This window comes from Populus alba, chromosome 10 (genome assembly GCF_005239225.2).
Source record: "Populus alba chromosome 10, ASM523922v2, whole genome shotgun sequence".
NCBI classification, from domain to species: Eukaryota; Viridiplantae; Streptophyta; class Magnoliopsida; order Malpighiales; family Salicaceae; genus Populus; species Populus alba.
In genome coordinates this window covers 17,037,450-17,061,155 of record NC_133293.1, presented here as the reverse complement: position 1 = coordinate 17,061,155, position 23,706 = coordinate 17,037,450, and the positions used below count along the sequence as shown (strand labels likewise).

The 23,706-nt window shown below is 35.6% G+C and overlaps 3 protein-coding genes and 2 long non-coding RNA genes across 5 annotated transcripts; 1 reads left to right on the top strand and 4 right to left on the bottom strand.

Moving 5' to 3' along the window:
- Window positions 1–1,192: 1,192 nt before the first annotated feature.
- Window positions 1,193–3,349, bottom strand: LOC118043133 (uncharacterized). The gene is made up of 2 exons (XR_004686580.2): window positions 3,121–3,349; window positions 1,193–1,393 (listed from the first exon to the last, which is right to left on the bottom strand). It is a non-coding gene; the product is annotated as an uncharacterized lncRNA (long non-coding RNA).
- A 1,177-nt stretch (window positions 3,350–4,526) lies between these two features.
- LOC118043361 (NADP-dependent alkenal double bond reductase P2) lies at window positions 4,527–6,013 on the bottom strand. Its single transcript, XM_035051328.1, has 5 exons — window positions 5,974–6,013; window positions 5,526–5,692; window positions 5,325–5,404; window positions 4,757–4,907; window positions 4,527–4,640 (listed from the first exon to the last, which is right to left on the bottom strand). The coding sequence occupies exons 1-5, from the start codon at window positions 6,011–6,013 to the stop codon at window positions 4,527–4,529; spliced, it is 552 nt and encodes a 183-aa protein (XP_034907219.1).
- Window positions 6,014–9,459: 3,446 nt separating this feature from the next.
- On the top strand, window positions 9,460–10,536 carry LOC140956014 (uncharacterized). Its single transcript, XR_012170935.1, has 3 exons — window positions 9,460–9,636; window positions 9,716–9,901; window positions 10,038–10,536. It is a non-coding gene; the product is annotated as an uncharacterized lncRNA (long non-coding RNA).
- A 1,972-nt stretch (window positions 10,537–12,508) lies between these two features.
- On the bottom strand, window positions 12,509–16,889 carry LOC118043132 (2-alkenal reductase (NADP(+)-dependent)). Its single transcript, XM_035050986.2, has 5 exons — window positions 16,448–16,889; window positions 15,593–15,770; window positions 14,708–14,874; window positions 14,489–14,571; window positions 12,509–13,086 (listed from the first exon to the last, which is right to left on the bottom strand). Exons 1-5 carry the CDS (start codon window positions 16,679–16,681, stop codon window positions 12,708–12,710), a joined length of 1,041 nt encoding a protein of 346 aa, XP_034906877.1. The 5' UTR covers window positions 16,682–16,889; the 3' UTR covers window positions 12,509–12,707.
- Window positions 16,890–17,818: 929 nt separating this feature from the next.
- Window positions 17,819–19,377, bottom strand: LOC118043131 (polygalacturonase-like). The gene is made up of 4 exons (XM_035050985.2): window positions 18,877–19,377; window positions 18,473–18,762; window positions 18,144–18,372; window positions 17,819–18,037 (listed from the first exon to the last, which is right to left on the bottom strand). Exons 1-4 carry the CDS (start codon window positions 19,324–19,326, stop codon window positions 17,819–17,821), a joined length of 1,188 nt encoding a protein of 395 aa, XP_034906876.1. The 5' UTR covers window positions 19,327–19,377.
- Between the last annotated feature and the right edge of the window lie 4,329 nt (window positions 19,378–23,706).

The following is a 23,706-nucleotide window of genomic DNA, read 5'->3' as shown; positions in this document are numbered from 1 at the left end:
TTCAATTTATTTTTCATTACATGACTAAACACTGAAAAATATTTTTTAATTTTTTTTATAATAATATCAAATATCAGAAAATAATATATTGTTAAGAAATTTATTTTCCAAAAAAATTTATTTTCCAAAAATTTACTTTAAAGCAAATATTAAACATTGTTATAAATAACATTTTTTTCGAAAAAGATACTTATTAATTATAATCTGGTCCTCTACGTTCTAACACTGAGGATTTGGATCTCCGTCATTTCTTCGCGGCAATCGTGGCATTGACTGCCATTTTCAGCAGTTGGTTGCGTGTCCAATCTTGGGATGATCAAACTACAAACCGAAATTGCTCCGCAAACTGCAAAGCAATGCATTTTCTCCTCTCTTTCCTTTCACTCTGGATTTCTCATAGCCGCCAGTCTGTCTCTTTACTTTTTCTTCGAGACAATGAAATATCATGTGCGTGTTTCGTAATATAAAATTATTTTCTTTTTCATTTTTTATTCCTTAAAACAATTCATTTTTTTTTTTTAATGTTCAATTGACTCAGTAGCTAATTGAGGGTTCAGACCCTATATGAATATAAAGGTCATCTCGTGATAAAAAGTATTTAATTACAACATGATTAACATGCATGGTTAACATGAATTTGTACAGATTATTTATTTTTGTATTTTAAAAATATATTTTTTTAAAATTACAAAATAGAAGACTTTCTTTTATGTACAAGTCTTCTTGCTTTCCAACAACCCGAAGCACACACAAGAGTCCAGAGTGAATTAAGTGAAAGGAGAAAAGTCTTTGGTTGTAATCTGTGGAAACTGACGAGTCGGGTCGTGGTAATGAATTGACTGTTTGACATGAAAACAAACCATCTTGTAATAACACACACACAGCCCTACTTTCTCTGGTTGCTTGCATGATGGGTTTGGCTAGTCATGATCTCTCCTCTAATAAAGTCACATCAAAACAATTTCCGTGTTAATGGGAAGTTGAGAACATTAAACTCCTTACGTATCAGGCAACTTGTGTTGAATGAGTCTTTCCCCTTCAGTTAAGCCACTGGTGTTGTTGCCCGCACTTAGCTGCGGGTAACATCTACTATTGTATGTGAATTCTCTAAATAGATTGTAAAAAAAAGAAGAAAAACTAATCAAGGATAGACATAATTCAGCTAAAAACTTAAAAAGATATGTGAAAGTAGTTGAAGTGAAAGGAAAACATATGTATAAAACTATTCATAAGCTTTTACAAAAGTAGATGATTATATGAGGAACATGGTAAGAGCTGTAAAACAAAAGGAGGTACATATGGCGAAAGCTTTGATAGTGTCTTAAAACTTATTTGTTGATGAAGCAGGGATTCAAAGCATTGTTGATGTAGTTGTGTGTCTAAATCAGGGGTCCTGTGGAGTGAAGAAGAGCAAACAATCTGATCATGAGTGGAATAATAATGAAAGAATATGTATTCTGCAAAGATAAAAATATACCAATAATGTATTAACAATGTAGTTGTTATTAATCAAACAACATCAAGTTGAAGAGAAAACCTTATCCACAATTTGAAAAGAATATTCAGACTTGGTTGTGGACATTATAGCAGCCATTTCTTTGTTTCTTCATAAGTAATGAAGATGATATTATAACTGAGCAAAAATGGTAAAACAATGCATTCAACAAACAAAACCTACTGGAGGGGCATTTAGTGATTGGCTACGGAAGCTGTTTTAAATGTATTTCTACAAACTACAGTTTGATTTCAGCTTCAAACCAATACAATAAACTCAAAATTATGCTAGGAGTGATGCATCATTTGAAATCCAGCCTTAGCCAAGACCAAAAATGCAAAAACAAAACTGTTTTTAAGAGTTGAAAAGAAAAACAAAAATTTTCATTATTTTCACTGAGCTACAACATCTGTCAAGGATGACATTCAATTCATATTTGTCATGATGGAAAACAGTTGTTCTAATTGGAACAATGATAATACCAATTAACACTGCCACATCATAGATCACGTGCAACTCCTTTTTTTTAATAAAAAAAAACCGCAAACTTAATGCAGCCCTAGTCCAAAACCAAAAATAATCCCACCATTCCCCTCTATGCAGTGGAAAAAGTATAATTGGTTTGCAATGAAAGACAAACAACCAAATCAATGACTAAGGGAATTAAAATACAATCTCCATATTAAAAAAAAAACAAAAACAAAACTTCATACAGCAGACCAAAATGAAAAACCAAACTATCTTTAAGAGTTGCAAAGAAGGAGATTGTCAAAGATGACATTCAATCCAAATTTAGCCATGTTGGAAAACTATTGTTCTCAAGGAATGAATAGGTTTGACGGATATCAGATCCAAAAGAATGATCAAAATAACATCAATAACATAACTCTACTTTGATATGGTGAAATTATATATATGCCTCAAAACATCAGCACTATGCTCTGGTATAACTATTCCTAAACCCCCTTTTTTGTTTGGAAAAAGGAATATATCAATGAGCTAAAATAAGGTAGAGATGAAACGAATACCAAAGAAATCAATCTTCACAGGAACCAAACAGAAAATTATTTGCGAAACCCACCACTACCACACCACACCACTGGCAAAATTTCTCAACATATGCAATTCAAAACAGAAAAAATAGCACCACGTGCAAGGACAAAATGTGGAAGGCAATGCAAAACAGTCCTATGCTATGCCATGGAAAAAAGAGCCAGATGTGAGCCATGGCAGAAGAAATGGGTGTTAATAAGAGAACTGAGAAAGAAGTAAATAAAATAATAACCGAGAATATGAAGGCATCAATCGGTAAATTTTATAGACAGCACAACACCTAATATCACAGATAAATTCTAAAAAGGAGAAGAAGAATAGTCTGGCACATAAGGAACTGGAAGTGATAAATAAACAGAACTGGATAAGAAATAGGGATTTAGAGCTTGTAACAATAGAAATTTATATAAACGACAGACAGAGGTTTCAAACTAAGAAACAACCCATACAGGTTCAATAAGAGGACGAAAGGAAAGCCTCAGCTGTGACTTGCATGCAACAGAAACCAGTAAGAGTTGAGAAATCAACCCGGAAAAGAGGAAGGCAAGTTAACATCAATTATATTAGCTAACCTTTTAGGAAATCAACCACGGATTAAAACCAGGGTGATAGTTGTGTAGGGACAACGGGAGGAGGATATGAAAAGAAACAGCAGTTGGAAGTAAGAAATTCATAAAAGCAACAAATTAAATTAAAAAACAACTGAAGAGAAAGGGTCAAATCTGCAAGAGCGTGGAAAAAGAAGAAGGGCAAATCATGAGAGAACCACCATCGCTATATTAAGCATCCACCGAATTGAAATGCCGTTTCAAAAACAAATATTTAGTCCCTGCATTTATCCCTTTACATTCTACATTACATTTAGTCCCTGTATTATTTTTTATCAATAACTTTGGTCCCATTTTTTATTTTTCCTAGACAAAAGTCTTTCAATGAAAGTTTTTTTTTTCTTTTTATCATCGTAATTTGCAATATTGTTTAGTTCTTTTATTTCTTTCCAATTAAGCTCCTACATTGTAAACTTGATCAGAATTTATCAATTAATTTAAATGAATTGATGAGTAAAGTAAGGGTTAGATAGATTTAAATAGAAGTGCTTGTTTAAAAAATAGATTTTATTTCATGTAATATCGATATTTACTTTAAGAATTTCCTTCCTTTTGCCAAAAACTTATTTCCTGCTTTTAGTCCAAAGAAGTTGAGATGAAAAATAAAAGAAGAAAATAGTATAATAAATATATGATATTATAAAAATGAATTCTGTCTCGTAACGGTAATTGAATTTCTTAATATTTATTTTATTGGTTCAATTGGTCATGGATGTGATTACTTTTCATGACTGTGATTGATATTAATAATTTATATCTATTTGAAGAATCTTGACAAAGTTTATGGTTTGATATTTAAGAATTAAATTGAAAACATAATTGGGGACTATTTTGTAACCTTTATTAAATAACATTTTTTTCGACAAGAATACTTATTAATTATAATCTGGTCCTCTACGTTCTAACGATGAGGATTTGGCTCTCTGTCATTTCTTCGCGGCAATCATGGCGTTGACTGCCATTTTCAGCAGTTGGTTGCGTGTCCAATCTTGGGATGATCAACTCTGCAAAGCAATGCATTTTCTCTTCTCTTTCCTTTCACTCTGGATTTCTCATAGCCGCCAGTCTGTCTCTTTGTTTTTTCTTCGAGACAATGAAATATCAAGCGCGTGTTTCGTAATATGAAATTATTTTCTTTTTCATTTTTTATTCCTTGAAACAATTCAATTTTATTTTTTATTTTTTTATGTTCAATTGACTCAGTAGCTAATTGAGGGTTCAGACCCTATATGAATATAAAAGTCATCTCGCGATAAAAAGTAATTCATTTCAACATGATTAACATGCATGGTTAACATGGGGCCAGAAATGGAGGGACATGTTTGATTCTCACCACATGACCATTTCGAGCATTGTATATTTAGAAAATGTTACCCAGAAGCAACACGAACAGCTTTCTTACCCACATTATGGCCATGGAAAACTCCAATCAGAGCGGAAGAAGCATTTTCTAGGCCTTCAGCTACATCTTCAACATGGACCAGCTACCCTTCCTGCAAGTGCCTGATCGCAAATTCAAGATATTCTGGACATATGTGCTTGAAGTCTGTTTCGACAAAGCCTTTTATCTCAAGGCTCTTTACGGCCACTTTAAACATACTGTGTGTATGCCTTCTGGTTCTTCAAGATTGTATTGAGAAATCATTCCACAGGCTGCAACCCTTCCATGAGGTTTCATGTGCAGGATTGCTTCATCAAGCATTTTACCACCCACGTTGTCGAAGTAGATGTCTATGCCTTCTGGGAAATACCTTCATCATAGAAAAAGGAACATAACAAGTGACGTTTAAATTGAAAAAAAAAAAAAATCATTTTCTAAAAACTTGATGCTACACTCCGAAGAAATAGTTGCTGGAAGTTTTCTCCATTAAATTCATGAAATTTACTTGGTGTCTGCCTGTTTCTTTCTTCTCTTAAAAAGTTTGAGGTATCCCTTTAGCATTGCCAATTGAAAGAGTAGAGATCACTCAATGCTTTTTCTTCACTATTAATCTTTAAGCAATTGAGGTAGGAACATTGGCAGTCTAAGAAACTGTTATGCAAGGATATGTCAGCCCTTGCAACCACCTTGACCTCTGGCATGATTGATGAATTTGAACGAACTGAATTCAAGAAATCAAACAAGCCATCAGAGTCTCAGACTTCGGTTAACAAGCTTGGAAAATCACCGCTTTAAAGCTGCAGCTAAATCATGCTCTGTATAGTTGAAGGCATCATCAAATCCAAACTTCGTCCTTGACAGATTAACCTGAACCACCTCGACATGTTAGATCGAGTGTATTTTTTTGATCTGCCTTCAATGGTCGAATTGCATTAACCTACTTCACGAACTGCATAATTCAAAAGCCACATGAGAAGTAAGAGAACACCTTTTCTTCAGTGCTAGCACTTCCAACAACATAACATCCCATCATCTTAGCGAATTGACCAACTAGTTGGACGACTCCTCCACATGCTGAAGAAACATATACAGTTTCTCCTGCTTTTGGAGAGCATAAGCTGTAAAAGCCAACATAAGAAGCAACCCCTCCCGTTACTGGTCAAAAAGAGTTCCAGCAAACTAAGTTTCAGAGAAGTAAGGAAAATGGTATCAACAAACAAAAGAAAACTTATCCATTGGAGGAATTCTACTTGAAAAATGAAAATTTGCATCAGTTATTTGAAAGCAACTGCACATGGAGAAGAATGTAATGAAAACCTCCACACTGAAGTTTAATTAAGTATCAGAGGAAATGTTTCCTGTTTATAAAACCAAAACGAACTCTAGAGATTTACCCTAGATTGGTTAAAGTTTAACTGGCAGGCTAACCGGTGAACCAGCTACCAGGCACCCTAGCTGGTGTACTGGCCGGGCCATTTCTGACGACACTGGGTTAAACAGCTTGTGTGATTCTACCATCAGGCTGACATAAAAATGTCAGAATTTCAAACTTCTGCCAAGTAAGGTATATGGTTAAGTATAATTTAACTTCTGCACTGAAATATTCTGTGCCATTCCACAATCCACATTAAACTAAAGGCGGGTAGAGAAGGGGGAGTACAAACCCTTCTAATAGAGTATTTTTATCTATATGTTTAATCACTTCAACCCAAATTTACTTTTTTGACAGAGGTTGCGCTGCTGGAATCACCTCAACACAAATATTATTGGTTTTTTTCCTCCAAAACCCTTGGAAAAACCCAAGTTAATTTCCAAGATTACTGTTCTAATTGAGTGAGGAGTGTTATCTTTTTCGTTTCAAAACCCAAAAAAGAACCCTTTTTATCCATCTTCTCTGTTGTTGGCAATGCATCTTATACGCGAAGGCATGCAAAGCAGGGTTTTGAAATCTACCATTTGAAACTGTTACGAATTGTGTTGCTGTGTTTTGTGCAGGTGAAGGGATGCACAATCAAGAACAACAATGCTGGTATTGAAGAACACGAATTACACACAAGGTGTTTGATAAAATGTCTCAGTGAGTATTTCATTAACTGCATGTCTTTAAATACAACAAACCTCCCTAGTTATCAGCCACTAACTGTAGTGGACAATTTGCTGTCACTAGCCACTAACTGTAGTGGAGAATATGCTGCCACTAATCTCAGCAACAACATCAGAAAAACAAGGGATTTACTTTAACAAAATCAAAACAGAAATGAAAGAAAAGAAAACAAACAATACTTGATTAAACAACATGAAACACTAGAGTTAAAAAATGTCAATTGTCTAACACTCCTCCTTGACATTTTGACGACAAATTCCAATCATTTGTCTTAATGTCTCAAATCTCTCTTTAGGTAGTGGTTTGGTAAATATATCTGCAAGTTGTTCTTCGGAAGAACAATGAATCAACATCACTTCATTAGATTGTTGAACTTCTCTAATAAAATGAAACTTGATTTTGATATGCTTTGTACGTCCATGAAAGACTGGATTCTTTGAAATTGATACTGCAGAACTGTTATCACACATGATTTTAGTAGCTTCAACCTGTTCATGTCCCAAATCCTTTAACATTTTTCTCAACCAAATTGCTTGGTTGACAGCAGCGGCAGCATCAATGTACTCTGCTTCTGCAGTGGATTGGGCTGTTGTCTCTTGCTTCTTTGAACTCCAGGTGAAGACACCTGAATTGAGTGAGAATAAATACCCTGAAGTGCTTCTTGAATCATCAACAGAACCTCCCCAGTCACTGTCAGTATAGCCTTTTAGTTCCACAACCCCTTCTGATGATCTTGGACAGAAAATACCAAGATCAATGGTACCTTTGATGTATCTAAGTATCCTTTTTGCTGCAATGAAATGAGTCTCCCTTGGAGAATGCATGAACCTTGAAAGAATACTCACAGCAAATAATATGTCAGGTCTACTTGCTGTAAGATATTGAAGGCTGCCAATTAAGCCTCTATACAAACTTTCATCCACTTTTTCATATTCATCATCCTTGCTAAGCTTGATACTTGTTGTCATAGGAGTCCCCATTGGTTTACAATCCTCCATTTTGAATCTTTTTAGGATGTCTGAAGCATACTTCTTTTGGCATGTAAAAATGCCATTGCTGGATTGCATCACTTCCATTCCAAGGAAGTAATTCATCATTCCAAGGTCAGACATCTCAAACATCTTCTTCATTTCATCTTTGAATTCTTGGATCATTCCAAGTTCACTTCCTGTGATAAGCATATCATCTACGTAAATAGATACAATTAGAAAATGGTTACCACATGATTTCACATACAAAGTTGCTTCATTTTGGCTTCTGCTGAACCTAAGTTGAAGCAGATGTGTGTCCATTCTGTCATACCAAGCTCGGGGAGCTTGTTTCAACCCATACAAGGCCTTCTTAAGTAGATACACATGATCTTCTTTATCTTTAACAGCATACCCATCGGGTTGCTCTACAAAGATTTCTTCAGCAAGAAATCCATTCAAGAAGGCAGACTTGACATCAAGTTGGTGAATCTGCCAAGAGTTATGTGCTGCAAGTGTAATGAGAAGTCTAATAGTATCATACCTTGTTACTGGAGCAAAGGTCTCTAGGTAGTCCACACCATATTGCTGAGCATAGCCCTTTACCACCAATCTAGCCTTGTGTTTGCATACTGACCCATCTGAATTGAGTTTTGTTTTGAAAACCCATCTTACACCTATCACCTTGCGATGCTTAGGCCTTTCAATCAGCTGCCATGTTGCATTTTTGTTGATCATTTCCATTTCTGCCTCCATTGCTCTCCTCCATGCTGGAAATTCTTGAGCTTCAGTATAGCTGGTTGGTTCTAGGATTGCCATGTTGCATCTTAGGTGAATATCTTCCAATGATCTTGTGCCTCTAACTGGAAAATCATCCACTGATTCATCAGCTACTGGCTGGGGCTGAATGGTGAATGGTTGATCAGAAATCATATTTTTCTGATGTTCCCAATCCCATGTGATTGCTTCATCAACCTTCACATCTCTGCTGAGAATTACCTTCTCTGTTTGTAAGCAAAGAATTCTGTATCCTTTGGTTGTTATTCCATAACCCACAAGAACTCCCTTTTGAGCTTTGTTGTCAAGTTTGCTCCTCTTTGGCTTAGCTATATGATAATAGCATATGCTGCCAAAGATTCGAAGATGATCTACAGCAGGTTTAACACCATTCCAGCCTTCATATGGTGTCTTGTCCTCCAGTGCTTTGGTTGGAAGTCGGTTCAGCAAGTAAACAGAGGTATTGACTGCCTCTGCCCATAACTTGTTTGGCATTTTCTTTTCAAGTAAGAGACATCTAGCCATCTCCATTACTGTCCTGTTCTTCCTCTCACATACACCATTTTGTTGTGGTGTGTATGGTGTAGTGTATTGGTGCACAATGCCTCTGCTGTTACAAAACTCAAGAAACTGATTTGAAGTATATTCAGTACCATTGTCAGATCTTAAGCATTTAATTAGCATGTCACTTTGATTCTCAACTAAAGCTTTGAATGTTTGAAAGATTGTAAATACTTCACTCTTAAATTTGATGAAATACACCCAACACATCCTAGTATAATCATCAATAAAGAGAATGAAATACTTGTTACCACATAATGAGGCTGTCTTCATAGGTCCACACACGTCAGTGTGGATGAGCTGAAGTTTTTGGCTGGCTCTCCATGCTTGCCTTTTAGGAAATGGTGGCCTTGATTGCTTGCCAAGTTGACATGTTTCACACAATTGAATCTCACCATTCAATGTGGGCAATGCTGCAACCATTTCTTTTTGTTTCAAAATTGACAAACCCTTTTGATTGAAATGTCCAAATCTTTTATGCCAAAGATTTGAAACATCCTGAGTATCACTCACATATGCATGATTGGATACTTTATCCCAGTCAACAACAAAGCTTCTGTTTTTCATCTTTACACAGAACATTTGTTCTCCAGAAGGATCAAAGATAATGCATTTATGATCCTTAAACTGAAGAGAATAGTTTTTCTCCATCATTTGTCCAACACTCAACAAATTTTGACTGATTTCAGGTATAAATAACACATCAGGAATGATTTTGATACCTGAACTTGTTTGAACATTTACTGACCCTCTGCCTTTGACCTTCAGAAATTCTCCATTGCCAACCTTTACTCTGGATTTGTAAGATTCATCAAGGGTTTTGAACATTCCAGCATCATTGCACAAATGATGTGTACATCCACTGTCAATAAGCCAAGTATCAGCTGGATCATTTGTTGAGAAACAAGTGACAACAAAGAATTGCTCCTCCTGTGTATCAACTTCATCTGCTAGGTGAGCTTGTTGAGGTTTTAGATCTGATTTTTTGAACTTGCAGACCTTTGTGATGTGCCCTGATTGCTTGCAATTTCCACAAATTGCATCTGGCCTCCACCAACAATATTTTTCTGAATGTGTGTTTCTTTTGCAGTGAGTGCAAGGAGGAAACTTCTTTTGTTTTGAAGCTTCACTAGTGCTGCCCCCTTCATTTCTGCCTTTGAATCTTAGATTAGGCAACTTCTTTCCTTTTCCAGCTTGTTGTTTTTGCACATAAAAGGCTCCTTCAGTCAATCTGTCTTGCCTGATTGTTCTTCGTTGCTCCTGTGCTTGAAGAGCACTCATTAGTTCACCTAATGAGATTTTACTGAGGTCCTTTGATTCTTCTAGAGAGGAGATTTTGGATTCAAACCTCTCAGGAAGAGTCACAAGAACCTTCTCCACAATCCTACTGTCAGGAAAGTCTTCTCCAAGTAATCTGATGTTGTTGATAATTAGTGAAATTCGATCAGAATACTTAGAGATTGTTTCATCTTCTTGCATGTTAAGTGCCTCAAAATCTCTCTTCAAATTCAGCACTTGCATTTGCCTTGTTCTGTCACTGCCTTGGTATTCTTCTTTTAGTTTGTTCCAAGCCTCTTTGGCTGAATTGCATGCCATAATTCTGTAGAAAAATGCTTTTCTGCCACAGCATTTTGGATGATTGATTTTGCCTTGGATTTCTTTGCCTTTTCCTCACTGCTGAACTTGATTTGAGCCATAGTGGGATTTGTTGGTAAGGGAGCTACTGGTTTGTCTTCGGAAACAATTTCCCAAAGATCATAAGCTTCAAGAAAAGCTTGCATCTTCACTGACCAAAATATGGTAGTTTTCACCAGTAAATATAATGGGGGAGTTTTAAAAGTAAGTTGTTGGATGTCATTTTTGAGATTTTGAAAAAAAGGTGTTTTGGTCCTGTAAGATCTGAGATGCTCTGATACCACTGTTAAGAATTGTGTTGCTGTGTTTTGTGCAGGTGAAGGGATGCACAATCAAGAACAACAATGCTGGTATTGAAGAACACGAATTACACACAAGGTGTTTGATAAAATGTCTCAGTGAGTATTTCATTAACTGCATGTCTTTAAATACAACAAACCTCCCTAGTTATCAGCCACTAACTGTAGTGGACAATTTGCTGTCACTAGCCACTAACTGTAGTGGAGAATATGCTGCCACTAATCTCAGCAACAACATCAGAAAAACAAGGGATTTACTTTAACAAAATCAAAACAGAAATGAAAGAAAAGAAAACAAACAATACTTGATTAAACAACATGAAACACTAGAGTTAAAAAATGTCAATTGTCTAACAGAAACTTGTGGAAGGAAGGATGGTGGCTATGCTATTTTCAAGTTTGAAAGATATAAAAGAGAAAAAATTTCAAATTTGGAAATTCCTGTAACAGATTGTGTGACCAGGGTACCACAGATTTGCAGAGACGGGCATATCTGGATGCTGCAAAAATTGCTGGATTGAAGCCTCAGAGATAGATGCATGACTGTGCTGCAAATGCATTCAATTATGGGATATACGAAACAGATTTCTCAAATGCAGGGCCAACTTATGTTTCTTTTGCTGACATTGGTCGTTGCGATACTCGGGAGTCTATTGTGTCGTTTGAGGCTGGGCATACGAGGATGCTGTCACTTGCTCTTGATAGCAGTTAAATAAATAGATGATGTTTTGTTTTTTTATTTTGCAAAATAGTTGAAGGAGCTTTTACAACATAGATGTGTACTCTAACGTGAGAGCATCTACTAGGCTAAGGTCAGCATGTGAGAGCTCGGGGAAGGTTCATTGCAGATGCAGATGCAGATGCAGATGCAGATGCAGAGGCTACTCCTCTTTTTTAAAAAATGGTTACAATAAGAAAATGACTGAATTATACACAGTCAATAAGAACTTATAAGCAAACTAACATGTTGGATTCATAGAGGCGAAGGATACCATATGAAAACAAAATTTCCGTCTTATGTTCCCAGATTTATTGATGCAATTTGTAGATGCGGGTACTTCAAGAATATGGAGATGAGGTAGTGTTGTGTGATTAACAGCAATATTTAGTGTGGGAAGAGATGCTATAGAGACAGGTGGCTGTGCGGAGGAGGGGCAGACGTTCTTGATAGATGAAAGTTTTGTGGCGGTGAGGATTAAGGGTACTGATAAGAGGTGGAGTAACAAGTCATAACGATGATGAGATGAAACGATCAATTGCTCCTATCCAAGAACAAAAGGTTTTGAGAGGGAGAATAACAGGTCGGTCAATACGGGAGAAGGGAAAAGCGTGGCCATTAGCAAATGTAAAATAAATTGATAAACTTAAATAGAAAACTACCAGTTACCATAACAGTTCAAGCCTAATGTTTCAGCAAATTAACTCAATCCTAGACCTGGAATGAAAACAAAATTACAGGGTCATACAAACTTGCCCAGCCGTGCCCCGCAGGCACTTCGACGGTTGGACCTGTTTAGTCTCTAGACCACCAATCAAGCATATGGCCTGGTTTATGACGCCAAAAAGAGAATTTTCAAGGCTCATCAATAGTTTACGTTCTTCACTATAAAGGTGGTGAATAATATGATTTGAAAGGGTTGAGAAAATTCTCATGCATTGACGGTATTGTTCAACTGAAAGGGTTCCCATAATTGAAGAGATCATCCACGAATATCTTGAATTTAACGATTTCTGATAATCACGCAGATGATTTTACAAAGGCTCTACGACAGCTCCAGTACTTCTACCTGAAAAGTTCATAAATAGTACACCATGCTAATCAAAAATCATTCACGGGCTACACAGATGACCCGCTTACCAACATTTTTTCCAGAAAACAATCCAACTAAAGCAGCTGGAGCACTTTCCAATCCTTCACTCATGTCTTCAATGTAAACAATCTTCCCTTGTTTGTAGTTACTGACAACATTTTCAAAGAAGCGTGGATATAAATGCAAGTAATCACTTTGCAGGAATCCTTGCATCCTAATGCGTTTGGCTATGAGACTGAACAAGTTGTGAATCCCTTTGGAAACAGAGAGGCTGCTGGAAGACACCATTCCACACACTGCAATTCGGCCATGAATCCTCATGTTGAGCAATGCTGCTTCAAGCATATCTCCACCAACATTATCAAAGTAGATATCAATGCCTTCAGGGAAGTACCTGTTCGGGGGATATTCTGTCAGTGATCAAATTGAGGGTAACTCTTATCGTAAGGAAATTTATACACGAGGAAATTTTGTGTTAGTTGATGCTGATACAATTTTGAATGTGTCTGACTTGGCTACCCACAACTTGAGTTAAGATGCTCATGTATGTGAAAGTTTAATGCATTTAGCATTCTAAAAAGACAAATTCACAAATTATAATGCAGACATCAAGTGCTCAACTGCTTTGCTGATTCTTAAGATAAAAATCTTAGTTCGAATCTCAGTCGCTTTTCAAATCAAACCTATGTTTATGTTTAGAAAAGCAACGGGCTGAAAAACCTATCATTCTTTTTGGGGTTTCACTATAAGATAATCAGCAGTAAAAGCCACCTATGCCTCTAAAAATCTTCTCCTCTTTGTACATTTGTTTTTTTAACATTTTTTTTTTATCGAGTGAGATGTAGCAGTTAACAACAGCCACAAAAAAGAAGAAGAAAATTATGCTTGGAAATTGGAGAGAATCTGCCAACTAATCACTACAATTAATTGACATTTTGTTGAAAGTGTCTAGTTTGTATTAGTTACCAAAATATAATGGCAGAGCAATGGAACGACACGGAGGTGAAATATAGTTAATTGGATGCATCGATAATTGGATATCTTCTAATAGAATGTTGTAGACTGGGCCTCAAGGTTGGTTGAACTGGAGTTTTCAAAAAATTTTAATTTTTTTTTTGCTTCAAATTATTCTTTTATTCTTTTATTGTTTTTAGATCGTTTTGATGTGTTGATATGAAAAATAAAATTTTAAAAAATAAAAAATATATTATTTTAATGTATTTCCAAATAAAAAACAACTTTTATCATTATCACAAACATTCCCTGAATGGATTATTTTTTATTATGTGAACAAAAGGCCAATTATTCACTTAAAAACATAGTTATCATACCTAGCCCGGGTCATGGGTTTTCTGAGTCAACCCAGGTCAATCTCAAAATAACATTGTTTTGTTTTTTTTTTTTCAAATGAAAGGAAGTCATTTTGGACAAGGTTATTTATAAAACCCAAAGTACATTGTTTTTGAAAAAAATCCTTGGAATTGACCTAACTAGATCAACCTCCAAACTAGTTTGAAATGAAACTTGGTCTGGGCCAAGCCTCAGGCTAGGCAGGGTTTAATAGTTACGCTGAAAAGGCCAGCAACTAACATCACGAAGGCATGGATGATTAATAATAAGTAAGCAAGTTGCAAGGTAATCGGGGCCATCTCATGATATTCGTTTCGGGATTTTGGAATTTAGATTGAGCATCGAGGAAAATGGGCATATCAGAAGTAGCTACTTCCGTGACAAGCAGAAAAATTATGTTCTTTTATCATGCTTACACTTTGAAAAGCTAATTACTGAGCACTGACCTTTTCAAAGCTGCATTCAGGTCGGGTTCCTCTTTGTAGTTGAAAGCCTGATCGAATCCAAGCTTGTTCTTTAAAATGTCAACCTAATATTTCCCATTCAAGATTTCTTTCTTGTATCAGTTCTGATAGCAGTTGTCAATTATATAATACTAATTCCTGAGCAGTACCACTTAGGGATGAGAACACTATCCATATAACATATTCATAAAAGAAATCTACCTTTTGGCTTGTGCCAGCACTTCCAACTACATAGCAGCCATGTAGCTTGGCGAGCTGGCCAACAAGCTGGCCAACTGCACCAGAAGCGGCAGAGACAAAGACATTCTCCCCTATTTCAGGGGAGCAGACCTCATAGAACCCTGCATAAGCAGTAAAACCTGCCATACCTACATGGAAATCCCACTTCCGTTAAATTTTCAAGTATAAACACATCAACATCAGAAAATAATTAATAACAATTCCATAAGATTAAAATTTTAAAGTGATGAAGATACAGAATCACGAGCAATGAAGCTGGAGAGTTTTTTCCTCTCTCTCTTTTACTCATCAGGGAGGGAAAAAACAACAAATTCAGCAGAAGTCGATGTTAACTGCAGCAAGCAAATAACTTTTCCCTCAGGAAATAAAATCATACGTTCGAAAAACGACTTTCTAGTTTATATATATATATAAATGCTGAGCAGCACTCAAACATTTCATCAAATCAACTAGAAAAAGGAGAACCGGCTTGGGCACCATAATGGGTGTCTTGTGTCTATGATGATGGGAAGCTAAATTGACATAAACAGTTAACTGGTGAATAGGTGATATAAATTACTAGCCAAGCTGGTGGTAAGGAGTAAGCTATGAGTCAGGATTCACCGCAGAAATCAATTTCAATCCTTCTGGAAAATATAATTAATGCCCAAGTATTCTAATATAAGTCAACTTAGCAATCTAAGGGTCGATTATATATAGATTGTACAAAACTTGGGGACCAAGTGGCAAAGAACTTATAAGAGAGATGGAATGTTGTCTTCTTCATATTAAGTGAATTAGCAAATTATGTAAAAAACCTAAAAAGGAGAAAGAATTAGCAGTGCTTGAATAATAAGAATGGCGTACCAAGAAGACCCACGTGATATGAGAGGGGGATATCATCTTGCTGGATTCTTCTCAATTGCTCATGTTTCCGCATCAAGCTGAATTCTTCCCAACCAGTCAGCCCTGAAACTAAGTCTCCAGGCTTGAAATCTGGATCATCAGAATCCACAACCTTTGATACACCAAATCCTTGTATCGCCTTCATCAAAATAAACCATCATTCATCAATGCAGAAGCCATATGGATACTGTGTTAGATACTAATACAGGAATTGATCGAGGGTAAGAAATCCATCAACTTTTAGCAAAAAAAGGGGGGGAAACGAAAAGAAAAGAAATTCATCAACATCGGATTTGTGTTATTCCTGAATTGAAAAACACTTTGCCTAGAATGATTTTCACCACCTAAATGCAACTCAACGGGGAGCCAACCATATCCTATAGGAAAGAGTGACAAAATATCCAGCCAGATGTGGCTGCTGGGATTCGAGCCCAAGTTCTCCACACTACAGCCACAAGATGCGGCCCATGAATCATATCTTTCACTCTCTTTTTTAATTCTAGTAACATTATCCGAATAATCTGAGAGAATTTAAATTAATCTAGGACAGTGCAACCCATGAATCATATCTCCCAATTTGACATGAAAATTAGAACAAATCCACTACAAAACCAATACACACCCTATGTCAAATACAAGAAAACCGATCTTTTTTTCTAAACATTTCCATCAAATGAACCCACAAACTGAATATCGTAAACAAGAACATAGCAAAACAGATTCTTGATATTTCAACAGATTAAGATGTTGCAAATCACGATCATCTGGATATCAAATAATCTACAACTTCGCAAGGCTATAATGCAGTATATTTACCTGGCCAGGTACAAAAGGAGGGATGTATGAATCATAATACTCACGCATGCGACCTCTCATGTAAGGGTCACAAGACAAATAGAGATTCTTGACTAAAAAAGCTCCGGACCCTTTTGGTGCTTTGAGCTCTATTTTTCCAATCTTTAGTTCCATGTCTGTCTCCCTCGGTATTCTGTCTATAAACCCCTTGAATATTACCTGCTTGTTATCCACTGTTTCCCCTTCCATTTTCATCAAGAACTCAATTCAACCCCTTGTAGTGTTGTTGCCGTGTTTCTGTTTTTAAACTACCCAACCGAGTCTGATGTTAGCAATCGGGTCTAGTTTTTAATGCTATCTACCTAACTTCCAATCACATTTTCTGGCCCTGTTTTAGCCAGCAATGATCCTTGAACCTTCTGTGGACCAAAATAGTTTTGCGGGTTGGTGCAAGACAGAGCAAATCGAGAAACAGGTTTCGGCGAGAACAGAGGGAAAATGTGATGCTATCTACCCCCAATAGGTTTTTTTTTCTTAAAAAAAATATATATAAAAAATATTTTTTATATTTTTAAAATTTATTTTTTTTCTATCAACATACTAAAATATAAAAAATACATTTAAAAATAATAATTTAAACATAAAATTTTTGCATTTTTGCAAAAAATATGGTGTCACCACAAAACTTAGTCATACAAATTAAATCCATGTAATATCATGAATTATTTTGCATTGAATTATTTTTTTATAATAAACTAATTAATGTGAATTGGGTTCATACTAGTTTTTTTTTTTTTTTTTTCTGATCCGCTACGTTTTTGGGTTGGATAAAAAGATCTTTGAACCTAAAAATATTATTCATTGAATTATTTGATATTATTATTAAATTTGATTTAACAAGTTAATTTTAAATCTCCTCAACTTAACTCCTTAATTAGCTCTAGCTAAAATTAATTCATGAAAGTTGCCCTGACGTGATTCGGTCGACTTAATGAATCTAAAGATAACTAGACAACCAATAAAAAATGTGGTTTGACTTGGAAAAAAAAATTACATCTTTTTTTTTTTATATTAAAATGTTGATATATTAGATCGACTCAGGTTTCGAACTAACCTATCAAAATCATGACCCAAACCATGGTCTTCACTCAGTATAATAATTTTGTTTTGAAAAACCATTTTTTACGTAATAATGATATGATAATAAAAATAGCCTCTCATGGAATTGAGCACCAAACAAATATCATGATTTTTGTTTGGGATTGTTATAACCTTATTGAAAGTAAACCGAGACTAATTATGAAGACCAATTTAAAATTAATTAAATATTGAATGATTAGATTGTTGAAAAAAGCCAAAAAGAATTCAATAAAAATAAAAATATATATAAAATTAGAAACAATTATCCGGCTGAACTTGACCAGATATTTTCCCAATTGCGTTGGTGCAGGTTGACTGAGCTTCTTTGTTGAAGTAGGTCAAGTTTACATTCTGCAGTCTTATACCTTTGCATGGATATTTGAAGCTGCAATCAAATTTTATAGCAACTGGTGTGGCAGATGTTCCTCGAATACCTTGATACATGACATCACTTATTTGTATGCCCGATACCTATAGCCACAAGCCGCAGCACAAAATAAGATAATCAATTGTAAGTTCAATTAAGAAACTAGTGTTTTAGAACTTGACCAGAAAATTTCATTTATCAATTTCTAACCTGATTGGGGCAATTTAAATTGTGCGGACAGTAATTTTGATCGATGATGATGGGATTTTGGACATTAATCATAGTGGCTCCAATGAATCGAATTGCTTGAACAAATCCAGTGCTGTGTCTGGCCCATGACTTAATTCTAAACCCATTTGTAGTGCCCGTAAAAATTGTACTCTTTACTGTCACATTCTGAACCCCGGGCTCATCCATGGTCTTGGCTAAGCTTCCGATACTGAAAAACAACATCCCATAATTGTCCGTCATGTTAATCATCGATGAATACATATACCTGAGAAAATCAAGGTGATTGCAGGGTTTGAATCATTTCTCACCTGATGCCGTGACCGGGGCCACATCTGACCCTTTCGATCCACAGGTTCTTAGTTCCGGGTCCAATGGAGATACAATCATCCCCGGTTTTAATCGAGGAATTCATGATCGCAACATCAGTTGATAATTGGACATGAATGCCGTCTGTGTTTGGGCTGTCACCAGCAGCTATCACTCTGACTCCTTGGACTTGCACATTTTGGCAGCCATTTATCACAATGTGGAACATTTGGCTGTTTAGCGACAGCAATCCATTGATCTTTATGTTGTTGGAGTTCACAAAGCTCAAAGTCTGCATCCATGCAAGGAAAAAAGATTAAAAAAAAAAAACTAATCTTAGCACGTACATCCAATAATGCGACATTATTCGTTGAGAATTATAGTGATTTGAGCAATGTACTAGTACCGTAGCTCCAGCGGGGCAATTGCTGCCTTTGGATTTGCAATCCCACAAGGGTGATCCCTTAGCATCAAGAGCCCCCCCAACAATGGAGACACCGCTGACACCTTCAAAGCTAAGCCAATTACTGGCGAGACCAAGAATGCGATAATCCTCGGGAGCAATCAGGGTCCCGTCAATCCTTATAGTGATATCAGGACTTTTGCAATTACCACCTGTAAAGGCCACAGAACCAAGCAGATACCTTCCTTTTGGTATGTAAATCATAGTCGGATCGGTAGAGCCACATGCCGCTGTCCAGGCATCAAGGAAGGCTTGGGTGGAGTCTGTTTTCCCATTTGGTCTGGCACCATAAGTAAGTACATTATAACTTGTTTTGGCAGATGATATGTTAATGTTTAAGCTGACCAAGAAAATGAAGAGCAGTAGAGATGGAATGCACAACAACTTTGCCATGTTATGCACTCAGTAAGGCACAGAAAGAGAGCGAGGTGGTGTGATGATTGAATTATTGCAATGAATGAGTTGGAGGTAAAGAGCAGTCGATATTGGAAGTTGAAGAGGGTTTAAGGAGTATTTATATAGAGGGACAGACAAATATTCAATAACCACATAGACGCAAGAGTTTTAGATACAGAGGAATGGTGTAGGGTTCAAGGGAGGTTATGAACTGAGAAACATAAAAAGAAAGAAAGCAGCGCCGGAACTGTTGCTTCTCTTGTTAAATGTATTGCTTTGTCTTTCAATCCACAGCACGCGTGTACACTCTGATCATCAAGCCATCTTGCATGCATGGAAAAATCCTTGGTCTTTTCCTTTGATCTAGTTACTGGTCAGCTCCTTGATTAATTTTAAGAAAAAGAGATCAAGTTTGGCTATATAACTCCACTTTTATATTTGGGCAACTGCTTGAATTGTCAAAGGAGGCCTCTCTTTTTTTCCCCAGTAATATTGTTGAAGTAGACCACAGCTTGCACAGCAGTCCAGAGAGCATGAACGAGCCACCAAACCACCTGAAGTATCTCTTAGAAGTAAATGAAACTATGAAGCAATGTATATTTTTAATCATTATCGTTGTCATCAATATCCAAATACTGATAATGATTAAAAAAAGTCAAGCCCTGTTTCATTCCGTAATTAGCAGCCTCCATCCTTACAATTTTCTCACGGTCGCCACGTTTCAGTTGTCTTCATCGTGAAGTAATCCAGTCTTCTGTGTCCGTTTCTTTAATTTAGATGTCATAACCCAATTTTTGATCATTTTTATTTTTATTATGATTATTATTTTATTTATTGAAAAGGATAAAAAATTAAGAAAAAAAAATAATAATGATGATAAAAAAGAAGTAAAATGAAATAAATGAAGAATGAATTAAAATTTAGATTAAGGGCAATATGATTGGAAGTTTTTGGAGTTTAATTAAGCTTTAGAATTAATGTAATTAAGCTTGGAATTAATTTATTTAATCCAATTAAGGGTTTAACTGGAGAATTGATAAATTTTTAGACTTAATTAAGCTTGAAATTAAGTTAATTCATCCAATCAAGGATTTAATTGGAGAATTAATACGTTTTGAGACTTAATTAAGCTTGGAATTAATTTAATTAATCCAGTTAAGGGTTTAATTGGAGAATTGATAAGTTTGGAGACTTAATTAAGCTTGTAATTAATTTTATGAATTCAATCAGGGGTTTAATTAAAGAATGGATAAGTTTTAGACTTAATTGGACTTTGGATTTAATTAAATTAACTTATTCAGGGGCTTAATTGAAGAACTATTAAGGTTTGGGGTTCAAATTTCAAAATTAAAAAATCCAAGGACTACATTGGAAAAGCGCCGAAATAAAGGGGTCCAAATTTAAATTTTATCCAGGGGCTTGATTGCACGATTTCAGAATTCCAAGGACCAAAATGCAAATGGCCATTGAACACAGCACTGTTCATCTTCTTCAACGTTTCAGCTGCCGGCCGCCACCATTACTCCTGCAATAACAGTTGATTAATTACCTGGTAACGGTGGAATTCTGTGGCTATAAAGCCAGAGAAAACAACGATCGGCAGAAGGTTGAATCACAGAACCGAAAAAGGGGAAAAAAAGAGAGGAAAAAGCCACGATCGGCAGAAAACGAAGACAGGGGACGAACCAGAACAAAAGTTGTTTTCCTTGTTTCTTCTCAGAGAACAGAAACGAAAAATAAACAAAGGAATAGACAGGGAGTAGATAGAGAGAGACCAGGGAACAAAACAGAGAGAAGAACACAAGGAGGAAACAGGGGCGAGAACCAGAGAAAGCTTGGGTCCAACCAACCCGCAGCACCAGGACCCTTACTTACCCTCATAGTCTTCGTCCAGAGCAGGGGAATTCGAAAGCAGAGATCAAAGGTTTTTCTTCCCAAACACAATCTCAAAAAAAAAGGAAAGACTCGGAATCAATCGAAGAAAACTCACAGCAGGCCGGCATCATCTTCGTAGTTTTAAAAGCTGCTGAGAAAACAAAAGGAAAACACAGCCAAGTGAGCACATAAGGAAGACAAAGGGAAGCAGTAGTCGAGGATCGTCACCAGCGTTGCAGGCACCTTCGGTTTCCAGAAGCAGGTACGCCCGTTTCTTCATCCCCTTTCTGCATCTTCTTTTCAAATTGAATTGTTGCGAGAACACTGTGCGAAGGTAATTTAATTAATTACCTTCGCACGGTGTGCTTTTAGTTTTCTTGCCCAGCCGGGCCGCTGGCTTGGGCCAGTGGCCAGGCTGGGCTGGGCTGGGCTGGGTCTAGCCCAGCCCATGTGGGCTGAGCTGGGCCCAGCCCAAAAAATATAAAAAAATAAAATAAAAAACAAAAAAAATAGAAAAAAATAAAAAATGTGTATGCATGAATAAAAATAATGTAAATTTATTGGTTTATTCACTGACGCCAGAGTCAGGAATAAAAATACCGGTTTAAATTTATATTATTTTTATTCGTTGTATTTTATTTTATTTAGCTAGAAAAATAAAAAATGTGTGCATGCGTAAAAATAAATTTATTTTTATTTATTTATTCACTAGCGCTAGAGTAAGAAAAAAATATTGATCTAATTTTATTTTTCATAGCTATGAATTTTTACCAACGCAAGAGTTGGAATTATTCGAGCTCGAATATTCACTGGCGCCAGAGTCAGGAATATTATAAACAAATCATCACAGCATAAATTAATAAATATTTAGCAATTTAAGACAAAACCAACAATGCAGTCTGCCTTAGGCAGAACGTTTAAGGGGTGATAATATCTTCCCTTTTACGTAACCAATTCCGAGTCATAGAATCTCTGTTAACCAGTTAGGGTTCCTAGTGACCATAATACTAGGTGGCGACTCCTCAAACGAGACATTTTTTCTAAAAGAACCGGATGCCAGAATCTGTTCTTTTTCCATAATTCAAGAGAATTATTTTTAGGTCCGCCGCGATGTCGGGTGCGACATTAGACGTTGAGCATGAAAACGTTTCCATCAAGCGAAAGACAGACGGCATTTTACATTTGTATTGAAAAACTATTTGTTTGTCTTCTTCTTTTTCCTTAACTTGAAAAGATTAATGATTTAATTTAGAATTAATGGTGTTATTTCCATTCCATAAATTGTTGACCTCACTCCACAATATTTATTACAGATTATAATATCAATAGACTATATTATCCCTTATTTTTTATATAACTTTAAGGTTATAAAAATCACAAGGAATATTTTTGAAGGATTTATTTCTAGAAATTCTCTAACATCATTTATGGTGAATTCAATGATCTCCACTTCAAGACCACATAGGCTTTTCTTTGGATAAATCTTTCTTTAGTTGAAAAAGATACATGTACAAAGATCCTCGGGGGTATGGATAGGTGACCCTCTAAAAATCAAGTCAATACCAAAAATATTTATATGAAGAATGACATTAATGGAGACATTCATTGAAATGTTAAGGAGCATTCATCAATGTATAGAAAGGGTTAATAATACACGTTGCCGGACATCCATGTTAACACACGCGCGCGCGCGCACATATATATATATATATATATATATATATATATATATATATATATAAACATAAAAGTTAAGAATAATTAATAATAATACACGTTGCCGGGTTGTGATTTAATGCTATAAATTCTGCCAAGTAACATAAACAAAAAAAAATTAAAAATTAAACATGCTCAAAACCAGTTTTACCATACAAATGATCAAATGTTGTATTATAAACATAAACCTCTTGACTAGAAGCCTAAAGGTGGTGGATTTGTGCTGACTTGGAAGGGTGGGGATTACGTCATCACCATGCTGTGTCTTTTTCAAAGTCCGTAGTCCGTACGTACTCGGTTTTTCACAGTCCGTATATTTTATACTTGGACAATTAAAATATTTTTTAATTTTTAATTTTTTTACTTTAGTACTTTAAAACTATAAAAAAATATTAAAATAACATTACTTTAATATATTTTTAAATTAAAAATATTTATAAAAAAAAACTAAAAAATAAAAACAAAAACTGAGTCAAACACCCTATGAAAGTACCATATAATTATTAATTCGTGTTTCCCATTGATTCCGAGACTAGGTCGTTCAATCCATGCTTAGGTTTTTTTTTTTTTTTTTTTTTTTTTTTTTTTTTTTTAAGAAAAGGAGAGACAAGAAATTTCTACTTTAAATCAACAAATTAACAAAAACTAAAGTGAGTAATGTTGTTGTTGTTTCTTTGAAAGTACGACCGAATCAAGTCGTCCTTACTATTGTTTTAACTGCGAATTAATTACTTGTCATGATTATGACACAAAATCTTCAGATTTCAGGTTTTGATTTATAAAGGG